Below are 19,884 nucleotides of genomic sequence, written 5' to 3' on the forward strand. Positions count from 1 at the left end.
TCCAGGATCATTCCTATTTTTCTTATCCATCGACCTGAGAACAATATCCCATACGCCACAGTGGAGGAAGAGCTGATTGGAGAATTTGTGAAGTATTCCATCAGGGATGGGAAGGAGATAAACTTCTTGAGAAGAGAATCGGAGGCTGGTCAGAAATGTTGCACCTTCCAGCACTGGGTCTACCAGAAAACAAGTGGCTGCCTCCTGGTCACGGACATGCAGGGTGAGGAGAGCGGCTCGGCCTGGGCTCCAGGGATGCTGTGGGCCTGGGATGTTCCTGGGGGGGTGCGGGGGGGCGGGCGGAGGGAGAGGTCTGCTGGGTACAGACTGTAAGCACCTTCACCAGCAGAAAGCGTTACTAATGTCTCATCAGAAACAAAGCAACAAAGGAGCCCGAAATGACCCACTCGATGGAGTAACAAAGTACATTTTAATAATTCATACCATTAACACCTTCCCATTGCAACAGGTAACCAAAAACTGGCGCTCTATATCCTCAATAGGCACAAATTTCAGATGTACACATGAAAATCCAGATGTACCAAAAGATAAATTAAAATGTAAGAATTCATTCTTAATAGGTGAAAGGATCTTTCACAGTTCCTTTAGATTTCAAGCTCCGCTGGTGAATTTACAGCATGTTTTCAGTTTATACCCACATTTTGGGGAATACATTTGTTGTATGAAGTAGGGATGTCATAATTAGGTTTCCCACAGAGACAGCCCTGAGACAAGTTGCAGTTTGGGGCTTCCCCAAGACCACCCTCAAGTTCATTAATTTCCTGGGAGGACTCACGGAACTCAGGAAAGCCATTATGTTCGTGGTTAAGGTTTATTATAGTGAAAAGATACAGACTCAAATCAACCAAGGGAAGAGACACACGGGAAAGAGTCCAGGAGAGACCAGGTGGGAATTTCCAGTTGTCCCCTCCTGGTGAAGCCATGGGGACAGTGCTTCTCCCCTCAATGATGTGGGAGCACTGCCAACCAGGAGAGCTCCCCTGAGCCTTGGTGTTCAGAGATTTTATTCGGGAGCCATCACTGCCTGCTCGTGAGACTGACCTCTGCCTCCAGCCTCTTTGCACACTCTTATCAGAGCTTAGCAGTTACCTCCAAAAAGTTGGGCAAAAACAATCCTTTATTTAGGCAAGGTTAATCCTTTATTGCACACAAATGTTCAAGTGCAAATATTTGGGAGGGGATCCCAGGAAACACTGGTAGGAGACTGAGGGAGTGTGGCAGGGAAGGGACAGAAAGTCGATAGGGTACCTTATACCCAGTTACCACTGTGTATTACTGAAGCTCATGCCTGCTGGGGAAACTGGGGGAGGCTGGGCAGAACACACTTCTCAGAATTAGCACACCCAAGGAGTGAGGGAGCAGGGGTATTTATACTCCAACTCCCTTTAGTTACCAGCAGCAGGCTGCTCCAGATGGGGGTGTTAACTCCCCTGCGTTTGCCACCTGCACATGGGCAAGCCACGCTGAGCAAAGCAGGTGCCTGTGATCAGAGCGTGTTCTCAGGCCAAGAGATGCTGGTGGTGGTACCTTGACGTAGAGCTGTGTGCATGGAAGGAGTGAGGGTGAGGGTGATGGGCAGGGTCCCAACAGCTTCTGCCACAGGGGCTTTCCTATTCCTTTTCCTTTCCGAATAATAATGCTTTAAGAAAAAAATCTGAACTATAACTGAGTACCTACTTATGTCAGACATTGTCACGTATAAGAATCCCAAGCTCTATACAACATGGTGGTGAAGAGCAAGAATGCCTGTGGGTTCTATTTCCTGCACCTCCACTTTCTAGCTGTTAGCCTTGGGCAAACCACTTACCTCTCTGTGCCTCAGTAATTTCCACGTGGGGTGGTTGGGAGGATGAAACGAGATAGCAAGACATTTAGCGCAGCATGGACACATAGTAAGAGTTCCCTATTTTTAAAAACTTTTGAAATAACCATAGGCATGAGAGATTGCAAAAACGTACAGAGGGGTCCCCATGTACCCTTCACCCAGCTTTGCCTAATGGTAACACCTTACGCACCTACAGTACACTGTCAAAACCAGGAGACTCACATCGGCACGATGTAATTAACAAGACTACAGACCTTACGTGGATTTCACCAGTTTTTGTCTGCACTCATTTTTCCCTATTTTTTGTTTAATCTTTGTAATAACCCTGCCAAAGAGATGTTATGATCCCCATTTTACAGATGAGAAAACAGAGGCTGGAAGCTAATGATCTAATCCCTGGCTCACTCAGCTAAGAAGAAGAGGGGTCCAAGACTCCAACACTGCTTCTGACTCTGAACCCCAAACTCTTTCCACTAAAACTCAAATTTACAAATTTGCAAGATTTCTAAGTATCCCTTAATGTCAAAGGCTCCTGTGAGGGACTCCTCTGAGGTCAGCTGGGAAGTGCAATGTTACAGACTTGCAGGGGAGGCTGATCTGCAAGTTGAAGCCAGCCATATCCACTCACTTTTGAAGAGACTTTGCTGCCACACACAGACAATACGGTCTTAAACAGACAGCTATTTTAATTAGACTGTCTGTGCAACTGTTGAGACTTCCCCATCTTTCCTCCTTCAGAGTTAATTTTGCATTAAATACAGTTCATCTACCGAAAAGCAACACCCCGGAGCTTCATGCACGGTTAATTTTGCTTCCAGGCACTAGTAAACAGCTGTAGTAGAACGTTATATCTCCCCGTAAATGACGTGTGTGGTTGAAAGTGTTGGCATGGTGTTTCATAAGGGTGTTTATTTACTCTCTGCTGCTGCTGGGAAGAATCTTACTATTGTCGTCATCACTGTGGCACAAGATAACACATCCATTCTCTAAGCGATCCCCACATTTTATAATTTTACTAAGACACTGGAATTAGGATTTAAAAATCCCAAACAAACCCAAGCTCAAGTCTCACTTTCTCAGACTCTTAAGTTATTCTCTCCCTGGTTGCCTTGGCTTGTTGATGGGATTGTGGCGAGTCCTGCAGGTCAGTGGGGTGAAAGGTGAGCCTGTGATTTGGCCCTAAGATCTGCACACACCAGAGACCACTGGGCTTCCTAAGAAGCTGTCACCCAAATAACCCGAGAACTCAAGTTCTGGAGAACAAACTGTAATACTGCCTTCTTCCTGCCTTCCATCAGAAACAACCTGTAGATGACTATTATCCCCAACTTGGTTTAATAGCTGCACACTGTAATCTAAATTATTATCCTATAGAGACCCTTAGTAACCTTTGTTGAATTGCTTGCAAACTATAAAACCAAGAGAGAAGTTTCCTTTTGAAAATCAAATTCTACTTTTCCAAACATCAGTGACAGCTGGTAATTGTGAGAATTGGGGAAAAGCAATTCCCAAGCTCAAGGACCTTTTGCCAAATGACTTTTAAAATTGGACTTCTATGTGGCTTAGAGCTGTACTTTTTAAGTACAACTTTTCCACGAAACAACATGTCCAAAGAGGGCTTTTGCAGTTTGGAGTCGTTTTTTTTTTTTTTTTTTTAAAGCCCAGTTCCTATCATAAAAACTATGTGAAGCATTTCTACATGTGTTTTAGTTGTTAGCAGCTTTGAAAGAATGAGATGAATTAGTTGCCAACTGTGAAAGAGGCTTTTAAAATGCTTACTGGCTCCCCCAAAGTGCTGTGTCTAATTTAGCTCCCAGGTGCCCTGCAGAAAAGCAGGGCTCTTTGCTTCTGTCTGAACAGCAGCATGACATGTATTTTTGCCTCACTCCAGGCAGACATTGCTGAATCAGAAAATTAACGCTTTAGCTGTCCTTTTCTTTAATTTAATTTTATTTATTTTTGGCTGCATTGGATCTTCGTTGCTGCACGCGGGCTTTCTCTAGTTTCAGGGAGCAGGGCTACTCTTTGAGGAGCACGGGCTTCTCATTGCAGTGGCTTCTCTAGTTGCGGAGCACAGGCTCTAGGCGTGCAGGCTCAGTAGCTGTGGCTCGCAGCCTCAGTAGCTGTGGCTCAGGGGCTTAGTTGCTCCGCGGCACGTGGGATCTTCCCAGACCAGGGCTCGAACCCTTGTCCCCTGCATTGGCAGGTGAATTCTTAACCACTGCGCCACCAGGGAAATCCCTAGCTGTTCTTTTCTGAGCCTCAGAAAACAGTGCTCATATGAGGGAGACCCATGGAACTAGGTTGCCATCAGGCCTGACCCCCAGGGCTGGCTTTTGCCAGGGATGCTGGTTCCTTCTTCCACAGCCCAGTCTGGCTTCTGGGCCGCTAGGTCCTTCAGTGAGCAAGTCGCCGGCTGGCCTTGGGGAATATAGTGACCACAGCCTGGCCTGGGTGGGACAAGAGTCGGGGGCCAGAGAAGAGGAGACGAGGCTCAAGGTGGCATAGCACCATGGACCCCATGCCCTGCCGTAAAAGGCAGGTCACTAGATGCCACGGGTGAGATTAAGGCAGCGGTCCACGGAGTTGGAGCCAGTGCCTACAGCCGCGACCCTAGAGAGGCAGGAGCAGAAATGGTAGCTGGTCTGGCAAGGAGATTCTGGAAAGGCTGGAGGCTGTCCATGCTCTGGCCATCAGAGAGGATTGCCTTCCTCCAGACCTGGGTGAGAGAGGATGGCGCTTTTCGACTGCAGAAGGTGACAGCGACCTTGCCCTTCCCCACCTTGCAAGACAGTAGGACTTTCATTCTCTTTGGATCCCTGGTTCCTTAGCCACTCTCCCATCTGCTCCTGCTGGGAGGGGAGAAGCAAAAAGACTCCTGAGTGCTTGGGATTCTACCAGGGATGCCTATGGCTTTTTTAGGGACCAGCGTGGGAAGCTCAGGCAGCTGTTTTGTTGATTGGGTATCCCGCCCCCCATCCCGCAACTTCCAATGGCTTAATGGAGAGAGGTTGGGATAAGCATCAAAAGGTTAGACCGCACGTGACACCTCCAGGCCAATGGTTAAAAGTCTACACATAGCTCAGTAGTGCTTCCTTGGGTCTAAAGCCGACCCAGAAAACCTTCAATCCTGAATCGGGATGCCGTCTTTCTGGAGATGGGAAATTGTGTGTCTGGAGTCTGGCCTTGAACTGAACAAAGGCCACCTTGAACTCTCTCACTGTTGAACTTAGCCAGCCCAGCCCTCACCCACCCCACCTTCTGTTGTACAAGGGCCTCCGCTTTTGATGAAGAACAGGGAACAGGCCTAAGCCCAAATCAGAGCGTTTCTGGGGAGAGAACTCCTGGGACAAGTGACAGGCCTCCCTCCTCCAGCAGAGGCAGTGGACCAGGCAGGCAGAGGACAGCATTTTCGTTTCCGGAGCTGTAAGGGGCATGTGTTGTGAGGCAGCAGGCCCCGCCCCTTGCTCCCCTGACCAGCTGCCTCAGAAGCCTGCCTTGCCCATTATGGTTCCCTAAAGCTGGATGCACGTCTGAAAGGCTGTCAGCTTCTGCTGATGGAAACAAGGAAGAAAGTATGTGTTTTTGCAGGAAAGGAAATGATGATGGGGCTGACGCTACACCTCCCGGTGAATACATGGTCCCTCTTTTCTGAGGAGCCCCGTGTAACACCAATCCCCTCTTTGCTCTCTCTTCCCATAGGTGTAGGAATGAAGCTGACTGACGTTGGCATAGCAACATTGGCTAAAGGGTGAGTAGAAGAAAAAAGTCAGGTGCACATCACTCATCTCTGGGTTTCCAAACACCTACGGGGCAGATGCTGTTAGGCTGATGTGGGCAGAGGAGATTTCTTGTCCCAACTGCGAAAGACAGATGTTCTTGGGATGAATTCAGTTCACTTCTCTCACTTACCTAAAATATTTATGGACTTTGTTCTTCCAGGGAAACACATTTGTTTCCTAACTTTGAAACAAATAAGAACTCTGAACACATTTCAAGATTGATTACTAACAGGAGGGCCATGGTTGGGGGGAAAAATGCCAGCATTATTGGGGCTCCTTTTAACTAGGAATATTCCGTTTTTCTACATTTAATATCTTCACTATTAGAAGCTTCTTTAAAAATTCTATTTTTGCAATTGAGTGAACTCAGTTTGCATATTTCTGGTGTATTTTCCCCATACTTTTCACTAGAAAGTATTTTAGGTGGCTCCCAGACTCCCATGTTGTTGATTGATTACAGGGGCAAATGGCTATGGAAGGGCTGTGATTAGTGACTATGGTTGTTGTCAGTGGTATTGATTTCCTAATTTAACATGGGGAGTTGCTTTGCTCACTGTGGGGTGTGCCCGGACAGCACTAAAATAATATTTTACTGGGGTATCTCTTGAACAATCTGGCTCTTCTCACTGCTTTGCTTCACCACTAATGAGGAGAGAGCAGGCTATTTGAGGTTCTTCGTGAAAATAAAGCTCCAGGTTGGAGCTACCATGCTTTCTCCCACTGCTGCTCTTCCCATGTACTAGGACCATTTGTAAGGAGGAAGAAATGGGGGGAGGGGCAAGCAAGTGACTTTTAGAAGGGGTGGCATGTGTTTTAAAATGGAGGTTTTAGTATGGAGTTTTCTCAAACTAAAAATAGAACTACCATATGTCCCAGAAATTCCACTGCTGGGTATATATCCAAAAAAATTAAAACCGCTAATTCAAAAAGATACATGCACCCCAATGTTCATAGCAGCATTATTTACAGTTGCCAAGATATGGAAGCAACCTAAGTGTCCATCAACAGATGAATGGATAAAGAAGATGTGGTGTATATATATATACAATGGAATACTACTCAGCCATAAAAAAAGATTGAAATTTTGCCATTTGCAGCAACATGGATGGACTTGGCATTATGCTAAGTGAAAGACATTGTGTATCACTTATATGTGGAATCCAAAAAATACAACAAACTAGTGAATATAACAAAAAAGAAGCAGACTCACAGATATAGAGAACAAACTGTGGTTACCAGCTGGGGGAGAGAAGTGGGGAGGGGCAAGATAGGGGTAGGGGATTAAGAGGTACAATTTATTAGGTATAAAATAAGCTACAAGGATATATTGTATAACATGGGGAATATAGCCAATATTTTATAATAACTATAAATGGAGTATAATCTTTAAAAAGTGTGAATCACTATATTGTACACCTGTAACATATAATATTGTACATCAACTATACTTCAGTTAAAGTAGGCTTTCTTATGGTTCAGATGTGATGAAGCTGACAGATCAGGAGACAATTGCCACTGAAAAGAGTTTGTTATTCACAGTTCCCAAGAGGAGGGGGCTTGCCAGGCCATGGGGGACCACATGGGGAAGCACCAGGGTCAGTCAGGAGGCAGAAGGAGTGAGGGGAAAACATGGATGAGAGCTTTTACTGTGGTTTTTGAGGGAATGAATAGGTGGGGCTGGGTAAGCAAGCTTGGAATTGACTAGTTTGAAAAGTTCCAGCAGGCTCTGGGGTGTCCGGCTGTCTGGGGTGATCTGGTACCTGCCCTGGGGTGATTAGGGCAGATGGATAGTGGCCCAGAGTGTGAGACTCCAATAGAGGAAGTGGTGGGAGTGGGCTGCAGATTGGTTAGTTGGCATATGAAAGGCATTCTAGAAGGCCAGTCATTTACTATCTCTAGGAATTGGCTAACCCTAGGAAGGGGAGTCTCTCCAGGGCCAGCAAAGCCCCAGATGTCCAAGTGTCAGAAACATGGACAATAAAATAGCATGATTAATATAGGTCACTCTCCTACAGCTGGGAACAACTTATTTACTTGAGCTTTCTGGTTATTTCCGACCATCGGCATCAGCAGTGCTTTAACAAGTATTAATTTTCAATGAGTATATGGAGGATGGAAAAAAGTAGAGGGATTTGAAAAAAGTGGAAAGGGGACCACTCTCTTTTAACCTCCAGATCAATAAGTCTGATTCATGAAGTTCTCACCAACTACGCAAAAGCTTCTAATTTGGTTTTAGAACTAAGATGCCGTTGGCATATTTTCCTTCTCAAAATCTGCTCAGTTCCAACATAAAATTGTATTTTCCTATCTCCACACTCCATCCCCCTTGCTGACCGGAGCCCTGTCATATGGGTCAGGGAATCGGGTCATGGCCTTGGGCTTGTGAAGAGAGCACATCAGGAGGGGAGTATGATGCAGTGGGGAGAACAGGGCTTTTAGAAGAAGACTTGGGTTCAGTTCTTGGTCCTGCCACTTACTTCTGATTCTTCTAGTGGTAGCCTTTCTTCTTGGTGTCATAGGAATTTGGCCCATGTGATGAAAAGGGTGACAGTACAGCCTGATTTGCCCAGGACAGTACTATTTCATGCCTGCCATCCTAGCATCCTGTCTAGTTACTCATTTGTCCTGGATAAGTTTCTCCATTGAGAAAATATATGGTACCCCTATTTATGAAGGGCTTTTCCTGGACCCCAGAAAAAATTCCCAAGTTAAAGCTTTCCTTTACAGGCTCCATATTTGCAGAACATTAAAAATTCAGGCCTCATCCAGACCTGGTTTGAATGCTGGGCTCTTATCTTACCAGCTCTGTGGACATGAGACCTGACATTCTCAAAGCCACTGATCTACAGAATGGGGACATGGGGTTGTCTTGAGGATTCCCCAGTTCATCTCTGCATGCAGTCCCTGAAGCTCAGTACATGCTTCATAAATACCTTCCCCCCAACCCATGCCCCAGCCTGACCCCAGGGTAGGCAAATTCCATACCATTATTTGGAACAACTGTCTACCAAAACAAAGCAGAAACCTGCCCAAGAAGTTTCAAAAACTAAGACAAGCACAAGAGTGATGATTTAAGATATCTTTTAAAAGCATCTTAATGGCTTCCAGGAACCCAGACCATATTTTTTTTTCTCCTAATTTAAAAAAGAAATCCAATCCCTTTGGTTTTGTTCTCAGCTTTAATGTGACTTATCTGGCCTGGGACAGCTGCCCAGCACCCATTAGAGCTGGTAGCTGGAGCCCAGTGCAAAATGTTGTCTATTAAGTGTTACTTACTGCCTCCCTCCCAAGGAGGGGGTGGGAGAGAAGGAAATTCTGAAGTGTCTGAGAAAGATTAGATATTAGGAGTATTAGATCATCTTGTCCATTGTGTTTTTAAAAAAACTTTTATTTGAAGTTTTCTTTTGAAGTCACACTTTTTTTTTTTCTCCAAAGAAATGTTTCTTAGAAGCACAGTTTTTGAAAAGCTGATAAAAGGGGAAGCTTCTCTGACCAGAGGACAAGGGGCGGGGTCTGGGAGATGTCTTCGGAGGCCCCTGGGGGCTGGGTCCATCCCACCTTCTTACTTGCCAAGTGAGGGGCAGGAGGTGCAGGGAAAGGGGGCAGCCTGCTTATAGGCACAGCCCTATATGGAGTAAGGGGCCCCGAGGGACAGGAGGCGAGGTTCTACTGGAGAAACTCTAGTGAAAATCAAAGCTGCAGAATGGAGCCCAGGCAATGGGAGAGACTTGCAAAGGGTTCAAGTGCAAAGGCAGCTTACAGACAGGCGAAGAATGGGAAGCAATCTCGAGCAGGGGAAGGAAAGACTGGGGAGGCTGGCAGATGCCAGAGGGTTTCCAGAGAGCAGGAGAGGAGATTGGTGTTTGAGCACTGAGCACCTTCTGTTAATTCTTAGCAAGCAGCCTGCGCAGGCGTCCTTCACCCGTGCTGGAAAGGGAGAGTGGCCCGCTCTCCGGAAGCCTGGGGAATGGGTGCCCCCGTCCTAAGAAGCAGTGCTCCATGTAGGCAGCATTTACACGTGTTCTTTTAATCACGTTATAAAGAACACCAGGTATGGAGAGGAGAAACAGTGAGGAGGCAAATATGACTTACTTTAATAATTATTCACAATGATGATAATAAATTTAAACCAGGAAGAAGAAAATCTCCCCAATTTAGGGTCCACCCTTTTTTGGCTGGCAGTGGTCAGGATCTTCTGCAGGAAGAAGAGCCACTTATTTTCATCTAAAGAAAATATTCCCTGTGACTCAACCTGAGCCCTATGTTTGACTGTGGACGCCCCAGTAAATGGGACCTGGCTTGTTCTCTTGTTTAGTGAAGTCATGATACTATTTTAAGGGTAAACTATTTATAATCTTATAAAAGAAAATAGGGGACCGTCATGACTTATTCATTTTAATGCAACTTTACCTGGTGGTATGAGCCTTAAAACTGAAGCATGGCATATTGTCCTGTGAGCCAGTGATAAGAATGCTGTACCCCAATCACCTGTACCCCAATACCTACAATCCTTCGGCAGTGTTGAGTACCAAAACTTCACGTTACAATGTGTGGCAAATAGGATTGCTTCAACATCGAATAATCCATTTTCTAGGCAGACCCAAGATACTCAAGGCACTGTCGAACATATTTCTGATTTGAAATCGCTCGAGCATTTAGAGTTCTCTGAAGGGAGAGAAGGAAAAAATGCCTAATTCCATACCCGAAGACTTGGAAATTTAACCTAATCAAACTAAAATCAGCGTATACCAACACTTGTCGGGGAGCAGAGCTGCACATGTCACAGTGGGTCTTGCAAACACACACCTGTCCCCAGCCAGCAGTTGAGTTTCTGGGGAGATGGTGATATTGCGATTCAGCCACCAGAGGGCACCAGAGCCAACGTTTTTGTCTTCTGTAATCTCTCCCCGCAAAAGCCCACTTCATGTTGGTGAAAAACAAAGAAAAGTACCCTGAGCAGATTTCTTCCCAGTCTGTAAGCATTGAACCAAAAATAGGATCGATATGAATAACCACAAAGGAACCCCTCCCTGTGACCACCAGGCTGCCAGCCAGCATCGTGGCTCTACCTTTGGAAGAAAGAACAATCAGGCATAGGATACACGGCATGTGTCAGGCATCCCTGACGTGGAAACCAGATTCAGGAGACTCTGGAGAGAATCACGAATGGCTTGTTCTTGCTGAGCGGCAAATGTGAGGTGATAGGGCCCAAATATCAAGGCAGACGCACAGTGAGGACAACTGCCTCAAGAAAGCAGGCTCTCCTGGCATCGACGTGATGTCCTATGAGCCACGAAGCAGGAAAAATTAACACCGCCTCCCACGTTCAGTCAGCTGAGTTCCAGAAAAAGGATCTGCCGTCCATGCCAAGAGCAGCCCACCATGCAGCCCTGTGTGCTATGAACAGACAGAGTGGCAACAGCCACCTGGGATGCTTAACCCAGGCACCAGCCCGAGACACCACCCTGCCTGGAGAGGAAGGGCTGAAACATACTTGTGTGTGGAAGGAAATGGGATCTAATATTCAAGAAACACACCCTGAGATAGGTCGTGGGTGTGCCTGTGTGCACACGGCGTGTACTGTGTGTGTGTGTGTGTGTGTGTGTGTGTGTGTGGTGACTCTGGGCGACTATTTAATGCAACGCATGAATCTTCCAGGAGGGGAGGAAACAAAGAGATTTGGAACAGAATTTCCTGACATCCTTTAAGTGCTTTGCACAGCAGGCCCGTGTCGCTGTAGATCCCGGATGTTCTAGCTGACTCACCAACACCAGGCTGTAGGGGACCCGTCTCACAGGCCTAAGGGACCTAATAAAGGCACTTTCACAGCCCAGATATCTGCCTTCCCATTCTGCCACTGCTGTCACCTACCCTGGAAGGCAGCCTGCATCTCATTTAAATCCGATCAAGCCATTAGGTAGCAGAGCTACTTGGCCAGTGGCTGGTTTATTTGGCCAGTCTTTGCCATCAAGCAGGTGTGGAGGCCCATGATGGGAACACTTATTCTCTGCACAATTTTGGCGAGGCTGGCCCTACTGGCAATGCTCCTAGTGTGCGTTCAGAGTCTCCTGGGCCCAGGAGTCAGCCAGGACCCAGCCTGTCCACAGAGCGGGAATAGCATGGCAGTCTCTTGGCCTCCTGTCCAAAGTCTCACAAAAGACAATTCTGTTGAAGCGACTGGAGTTGGAGCCATGGGCTTCCTCCCACTCCCCGACACTACTCACTATTTATCCCCCTGCCCGGTCCATGCCCGGAACCAGAGGGACACAGCCAGGCCCCTAGTCATTTGTCTTCCAGGTTCAGAGACAAGTCTGAACTGAAAGAAGATCTCGAAAGATTGATGGACTCGAGACCGCCCCCTGCAGGACAGGCCGGTAGACAGCAGGAGGGAAACGAAGGATGAGGACGTGATAGCCAAGTGTCAGGGGTCACAGAGCGCCTGAGAGGGTAGGGCTGGGTGAAGGCCAGAGTTGTCTGGGAAAAAGCTACAGTGCCTTCAGGAAGGTCTACACAAAGTGCAATGGTGGGGCTCCAGGTTACAGGGATTGAAGAGGGAGATGCCACTAGAAAAAGGCATGGGGGGTATGTGTGTGTGTCTAAAAAGGCCGAAGGGACGGAGCCCATAGAGGTACAGACCGCGGGGCTGAGTGGCGTCCGTTCCAGAGGAGAGGCCCCTGCCTGAGGGTGTCAGGGCTCGTCCAGGGTGGCCTCCACGCCACCCTCCCCGCACCCTGGACGTCGGAGAAGGTGCTCTTCTGAGGAGACTGGTGCTCTCGCCTTACCTTCCGGGCCCTGTGGCCCTGAAGGGGCCCCCCATATGCAGGTGGAATGAGGGTGGGGCTTTGGGGGTCGGAGCTCTGTGGCCTGGGACAGCAGCTCCATCTCAGACTGCCTGTTTCATGGCTGTCTTGTCCCCCGTATCCCCTCCTTGGCTCTCTTGGATCCCGACTTCAGATTCCATTTCAGATATTAAGGTGAGGACCGCATGCTTCCTGCACAGCCACGGGGACGGGCCTCATGGCCTCGAGAATGGACCCATAGTAGACATCTGGGGCCCCCTCTTCTCCCCTGGGGCCCCTCTCTGCTCCCTCGTCCTAGGGCTCACGTCACAGAGGCCCCCCTGGATTTGGGGCGCCTTCAGAAGGCGTCAGAGCAGAAAGCTGGCAAGCGTGCGGGGCTGCTGGAATGGCCTTGCTAGCAGAACAGAGAACCAGACTGTGGGCGTGCCGCTGCCCTCCGGCTTTCTCCCAGCCTGGGTGGATGTCAGGGAAGAAAGTGCCAGGGCTTGTTTCCACGGAGGCACCGTGGCTCTTGCTTAATGGAGGCCTGAGGGCAGGGGCTGTGGCGGCCTCGAGAAGGACAGAGAGGCTGGCAGCCATGCGAAGGGGCCAGGCTTTGTTCTAAGGGAGGTGGAGCCTTCTGAGCCGTTTTGTGACCATGATCTGACTTACACCCGGGGTGGCCATGGGATGCGCCCCGGACAAGGCGAGAAGCAAGGACGACCACCAGGAGGCTCTGGCGATAGGCCGGGGTAGGTGGTGTTGGCTGGACCGGGGTTCCCATGGTGTTTGGGGGCTGAGGTCCCCTGTCTAGAGGGGACCTCCAAGGTCAGCTTGGAGACGGGAGCAGAATACAACTTCTCTGGGCAACGGATTTGGTTACGGTACATTGTGTCCCCCCCTCCCCTGAAGGCCCAGTGACTCTTACGGTAGCAGTTTGCAAAGTGGTCATGTGAAAATAAGATGGCTGTTGTCAAATAATCTAGGGAGACCTGGCTTGAATAAGTGTAGGAGGTTTCCTCCCTATGAGACTTCACAGGGTCTTTCAAGAGCCGATGTGTATTTTGAACCCCAAAGGGGCAAGGAGAGCAATTATATAGCATTTTTCACAGTATTTACAACACAGAATTATTATTTTTTTCAAAGCATCTTGTGGGGCTCTTGTTCCTTGGAACATATTTTGGGAAACACTGAGTACCCACAAGAAAAATGACATAGCATGGCTTATGAACCTTCCACAAACGGCCTCCGGCCTCGTCTCGCCTCAGGATGCCTGTTCTTGCTCAGAAGGTCCTCTGAACTTCTGTCCATGCTGTTACCCCTGCCAGATAAACCCAGAGCCATTATTCCTCCATGAAACATCCTTAGAACCCACCAGGCAGTGGGGAAAAAATCACATCCCTGGGTTACTGTAGCCCTTTATCACAGCATAATATAATTATTTGTTTATGTGTCTGTTTCCCCTGCAAGATGCCAGCTTTCTGGAAAAGAGCCACGTACGTTATTAATCCTTTTCAATCCCCCTACAATGTCTGCCATACAGCTGGTGCCCAGTGAATGAAGAAATGAATGAACAAACATGAAGAAATGGAGATATTGATGGAATGGCAGGAATGACTAGATGGTTCCAGAGCGGGCAGCTCCCTTAGTGCCCTTTCTTTTCCACATAGGTGACAATCGATTCTACCTGTTCATAAATTCAGCCCTGGCTTTATTTTGCACACAGACACGGCACATGCCGCCCACCCCACCCAAACTAGGGGGTTTATTTCAATTCCTCCCCTCCATCCTCAACCTGAATTCCAAGTCCTTCTAGCCGTTCCTCATAAATTAAAATTTTCTTTAGAAAGCATCTCAGACTAAAACATCTGTTATAAATAGTTTCCGGCTTGCTTCTAAAAGGGTTACCAATGTGGGGATTCTCTATAGGTTTTTCTTGTCTCACTGAGTTTTCTTTAAACGAGTCCTTTATTAAGCGAGACAAGAACCTTGATTTCTTCCATGCAGCCAGAGGTGGGAGTTCCTGCAGCTTTGCTCCACCCCCTCCCTTCTCAGGGCGTGTTTGGAGGCAGTAAATTGCACAGGGAAGCCGTGCTAAGCTGAGGGAGAAGCCGACCATTGCTGTCAAGTGGTGGTTTTCCTATGAGTCCAAAAGGCTGTGCCATCCATTATCAGCAAGAGAGGAAAGAGGACTCGCTTTTAAGGAAGAAGTCAGCCTTGCATGGTTTCCAACACATATTGAATAAATCTGTGTAATCCTCAACAAAATATTAGCCAACAGAATCCAACAACACATAAAAAGGACCATATACCATGATCAAGTTGGATTCATTCCAGGGTCACAAGGATGGTTCAACATACGCAAATCAATCAGTGTGATACACTCCATCAACAAAAGAAAAGACAAAACCCACATGAGCGTCTCCATAGATGCAGAAAAAAGTGGGTATAGAGGGAACATATCTCACCATTATAAAAGCCATTTATGACAAACCCGCAGCCAACATAATACTAAATGGTGAAAAGCTGAATAAATCTGTGTGGAGCGAAAGCAGGATGTAAAAATAGCCTCCGAGCTCCTCCTGAAGTGGATTGCGACAGTGTGATTTTACAAAGTTGTATGACACAAATGTCAAGAAGGAAAGAGAGCCGTTTTCCGATTTAAAGAGGTTTCTGAAGTCAAAGAAGGATGATGTGAGATCATTCACACTTTAGTCTATCTCCTTGCTACTCCAAGGGGGGGGGTCCCTGGACCAATGGCATCAGCATGGGTTCAGAGCTTGTTAGAAATGCAGCATCTCACACCCCACCCCAGACCTACTCAATCCAAGCCAGCACTTTAGCAAGGCCCCTGCATGATGTGTATGCCCCACTCCCATCCAAGGGGCAAGATATTTATGAAAATACTCTGCTGGATGATGTTTAGTAGAATAAATTTATTGTTCCATGCTTGGAGATCGTGAGAGAAGATGGATAATTTAAAGCGATGGGCTAGAAAATTATACTAATTTGAGGATAAGGATACAAAGACTCAGTTAATAAAATTCAATAGAACTAAGGTTTCTAAAAATGGAAATGTGTGAGAAAGTTCTCAAATACAGGTTATTTTTTCCCATTGTATTAGATTCCTCAGGCTTCCAAAATGAATCATCACAAAACCGGGTAGCTTAAAACAATAGAAATGTGTCCTTTCCCAGTTCTGGAGGCTGAAAGTCTAGAGTCAGGCAGCAGGGTTGGTTTCTCCTGGAGGCTCTGAGGGAGAATTTGTCCCCTCCTCTCTCCTACGTTCCAGAGGTCGTTGCCATCCTCAGCGTTCCTTGACTTGTAGATTACGACTCCCATCTCTGCCTCTGTTGTCACGTGCTATTCTCCCTGTGTGTCTATATACTCTCCTCTTCTTACACAGACGCCAGTAAGATGTCCTTATTGGATTAAGGGCCCGCTCTACTCCAGTATGACCTCATCTTAATGACATCTGCAATGACACTGTTTCCAAATAAGGCCACATTCTGAGGTTCTGGGAAGGACATGACTTTTGGGGGAGACACTATTCGACCCAATACATTCATCCAACAAGAACAACAATGGCGAGTGTCTGCAATGGGGACCTTGCTGGAGAGATGTCATGATGCTTCAAATTTGTGGTCCCCTCCAATCCTGAGGGTGGCGGATGGCACACGTGGCATGCAAGGTGGACCACAAGCAGGAGAGCCTGGATTTTTCATTTCTTGGGTGTATGAGCACTTGGTGTAATTGAACTTGTGTCCTTTGGAAAAACTCCGGGTTAACTGATCTAGGAACACAAACGATGTTGCCCTGTTTTCTTCCCAGGCAGCAGTAATGGCTGTGAGTTTGAGAGAATAAGAGGTCAAATAGAAGCCCAGCAGCCCTGGCTGAGACAGAGACCAAATTGAGAAAGGAGAAAGATTTTTAATTCTGCAGATGCTAGGTAGCAAAAATAGTCTACACCTGAGATAGCTGGGGAGGGACGTTCCATATTGCCTGGGAGGCCCATTTGAGAGTCCAACATTGGATGGAGAGAGAAAAGGAAGTTTAGCAGTGTGATCTGGAGATGCCCTGGGCCGAGATGAGGCGGCTCTGAGGATGGGGCCGGCATACATTCATTTCTTCCCTTGACCTTTATTGAAAAGCCTCCCTAGACAGGTATTCTGGACATAAAGTAGTGTCCTGGGGGAGATCAGTCTGTGCACGGGAAGGCATACCCTGAATTCTGAGAAGTGGATGTAGTTCTCACAAGGATACAGGGAAGATGCAGGAGAGATTTCTTCTCATGGTGTGAGAGAGGGAAGGCGCCACAGAAATGCACTCGAGCTGGGGCTTGAAGGAAGCCAGGGGCTGAGTCAGGGGCTCCTTGACTGAGCAAACCTGCCTTCATTCTAGGGCCTTGCCCCGTCTGCGTGCGGCCTTCTGTAGTAAAATCGGCCCCGGTCTCTGCTGCCTACTCTGGCTTTCCCGGAGGAGTCTAAAGAAGGTGCTAGGTTCCTAGGAAGAGATCTGGGCTCCACCCAGCTGGGCTGCCCAGAAGTCCTGCTCCTTTGTCCCAAACTCAGCCATTCCCATTTCAGAAGGTGGGAACCATTATGTAAGGGCTCATTTGTTACGCAGCATTACACACTTGGCCGCCAGGCTGGGCTTAAGAAGCAACTAGCAAATTTTCTGGGAGGTTGCAGTGTGAATTAGTGATTCTTCTCTGCTGAGACTAGGTGTTGTCTGAATGTTTACAAGCCTCAAGGCAGCTTTAGACAGATGACCGTGACTTGTTTCCAATGTGCTTCCATAGGGAGGCTGCCTTTGATCATCCTAGTTTGAGAAGCTCAGGAGTCGGTGTGAGACAAGTGGGGCCTCCCTGGCAGGAGGATGGGATTAGGCTTTCCATTCCATCTGACAATCACAGGTCCAGGTGGCTTCGCATCCCTCCGGGGCGTGCTCAGGCACCAAGGAAATGCAGGCAGGCTCTTTCAGCTATTCTCAGGACCTCCTACAGGAGAAGACAGAAATGTAAAGATGACATGGTTGGCAGTGGCATTTCTTTCTACCCTGCTAGAGTCAACACCTGTCTTGGGCTGACTTTTTCTTCAACGAGGGAGTTTGGCTTTTAAAAACGGAGTCATTTTTCACAAGAAAATGTACTGTGGGCTCCCAGGGAGAGGGGGAAGAGCCGTTTCCCTTCAAGGAGGAGGAAGGGCAGGCTGGATTTGTAACAAACACGTCAGGATGGAGCTGCTCACTGATGCTTTGGCTTCAGAGATGAAAGAAATCTTGCAGGCCCTTAACAGCCTAAAACCCAGCTTGGGTTTCCTAGGGAAAAGCGCACAAGTCCCAGTTCATTCAATTCAGGTCTGTTGGCCTTTATGGTTTCTACCAGCAAATGAAGGAGACCCAATTTCTTGATTCATATTAGCTACAGATTCAGCGCAATGCCAGCATTGCAGACTTCCTTTTGCCAATTAGCGTTTGGCCCTATTAATCAAATGCAGCAGAACTCGCTCACACCCAGCAGGACCAGTTTCCTAGGCAGGCAGCCTGTGTGGTCACATAAGGCCCCACACTCAGATGGGCCTGGGCTTCGTTTAATGCATGTTCTGCTGTTGTCATCTTGAAAGTCTTAATAATTATTGCCCAAGGAACCCATGTTTTCGTTTTGCACTGGGCCCTGAATATTATGTCGATGGTCTCATATGCCATCCACACCCCTGCATATCCTCTTTGCCAGGCAAATCCCATATCCTTCAATCTCAGCTTCAGCATCCCTTCCACAGGAAGCCCCTACCAGCTGCACCAACTATAACCTTGACAACTATAATACAGCCTGGCCAGCATTAATTGAATATCATCCACTGTACGTCATGCGCTGATCTAGGTGGTTTGTATGCATTTCCTCATTGTCATCCTCTCAGCAGCCCTTCACCAGCTTTCTTGCTGGATTTTGGAGATTTGGGGGCATGGGGACTTGTCCATTCAGGAGGACACTTACCTCCCATGATCGATCGAGATGTGAAAACACAGTCATTGACGATTTGAATATGAAATGTCCCAACCCAAAGGAACAGCCCCTGAGACCACTCCAGGCAGGTCAGCAGGGTCCCTCCAGGAGCCTACCAGAGGCAGAGGCCCAGATTCTTCTCCTCCTGAGGAGAAGATGCAGTGTCACAGGAGAGAGCCCTTCTGCAGGAGGGAGACTCAGAGGGCTGCACCCTGGTCTCTTCTCTCACACCCACTTGCTTTGTTGTCTTAGGATGGCCGCACAGCCTCTCAGCCTAAACTCCTTCAATGATAAGTGGAAGGGGTGGAAGGGTCTAAACTCAACTTCTTCCAGCCCCAAAGTTCTAGATTTCTTTGTTCAGAACCTCTGGATGGGATGGGATGGCTTTCAGATCACCAAGAGATCTTCTAATTTTTATGGAGATGGTCCAGCACTAGACACTATGACCAAAAAGCTATAAAATGCTGACATAGCAGAACTGTCAACCCCTAGAACATTTGTCTGATCATAATCTTTGGTCTTTACTGCATGCCAGTTGGTCTTTGCCTTTACTTCATTCCACAAGTTTTGTTTTTTCTACCAATAGTTATGTCAACCATTTGGCCATTCTTGCCTAAAGTAGGAATAAATATATTTTCACACACCATTAGTTTCCCCGCTGAAACGTTTCTTTTAATGTTGGTGAAGGGTCCTGTTTAAAAAAAAAAAAATTGTTTCCCTCCACCCAAACTCACAGGTACAAAGGATTTAAAGGCAACCATTCCATGACCTTCATTGATCAGTTTAAAGCGCTACACCAGTGTAACAAGTATTGTAAAATGCTGGGGCTGAAGTTGCTTCAAAACAACAGCCAGAAACAGAAGAAACCAAGCATCGGGAAAAGCAAAATTCAGCCAAACTGCACAACCGTGAAGAAGACGGCATCTGGGACCCCAGCAGAAAAGAAAACCTAACATCTCCTGTTAACTAACGGTCACCGGCTGGCAGCACACAGCCTTGTGGGTAGAAATTTGAAAACACCCTGGAGGGAACACACAGGCTGCAGAGAGCAGTGTGACAATCCTTATTCCCAGCTGCCTGTACTCCGAGCTGCTTCCAAAGCCATCACCTGCTGTCTTCACTGGGATGATTTCGGAGCAGGATTTGTGAGCAGGCTTATGGAGAGACTGAATCCATTGTCAGTCTCAAAGAAGTCCATCTTTGTCTATACCGTTAGCCTTTGTACCAACCTCACATTATGTGTCTGTTTGTGTATTTGCACGTGGTTGTCTCGTTACGGACTTGGTCCTGAGCAGGGTCTGTCCACAGCCCCAATCCTCCCCACCCCCATTCCTAACCTCAGAATTCCTGGACACATCCAGCTGCTATATCAACAGAAAACGTGAATTCCGTCATTGGGTCTATCTGTCGCACTAGAGTCGATTATGCTTTTGTAGCTGGAGGGGGGCTTCTGAAACGTCGGGCCACTTCCCA

The 19,884-nt window shown here is 47.5% G+C and overlaps 1 protein-coding gene across 1 annotated transcript in view; it reads left to right on the forward strand.

Moving 5' to 3' along the window:
• Nucleotides 1–19,884, forward strand: part of ALPK2 (alpha kinase 2) — an 87,211-nt gene extending 67,327 nt beyond the window's left edge. Inside the window, 3 exon segments of the mRNA XM_082354959.1 lie at nt 6–223; nt 5,549–5,597; nt 19,148–19,884. Coding sequence (XP_082211085.1) covers nt 6–223; nt 5,549–5,597; nt 19,148–19,364 — 484 coding nt within the window. The 3' untranslated portion in view covers nt 19,365–19,884.

The sequence above is a fragment of the Balaenoptera borealis genome, assembly GCF_965194805.1.
Source record: "Balaenoptera borealis genome assembly, chromosome: 14".
Classification (NCBI taxonomy): Eukaryota; Metazoa; Chordata; class Mammalia; order Artiodactyla; family Balaenopteridae; genus Balaenoptera; species Balaenoptera borealis.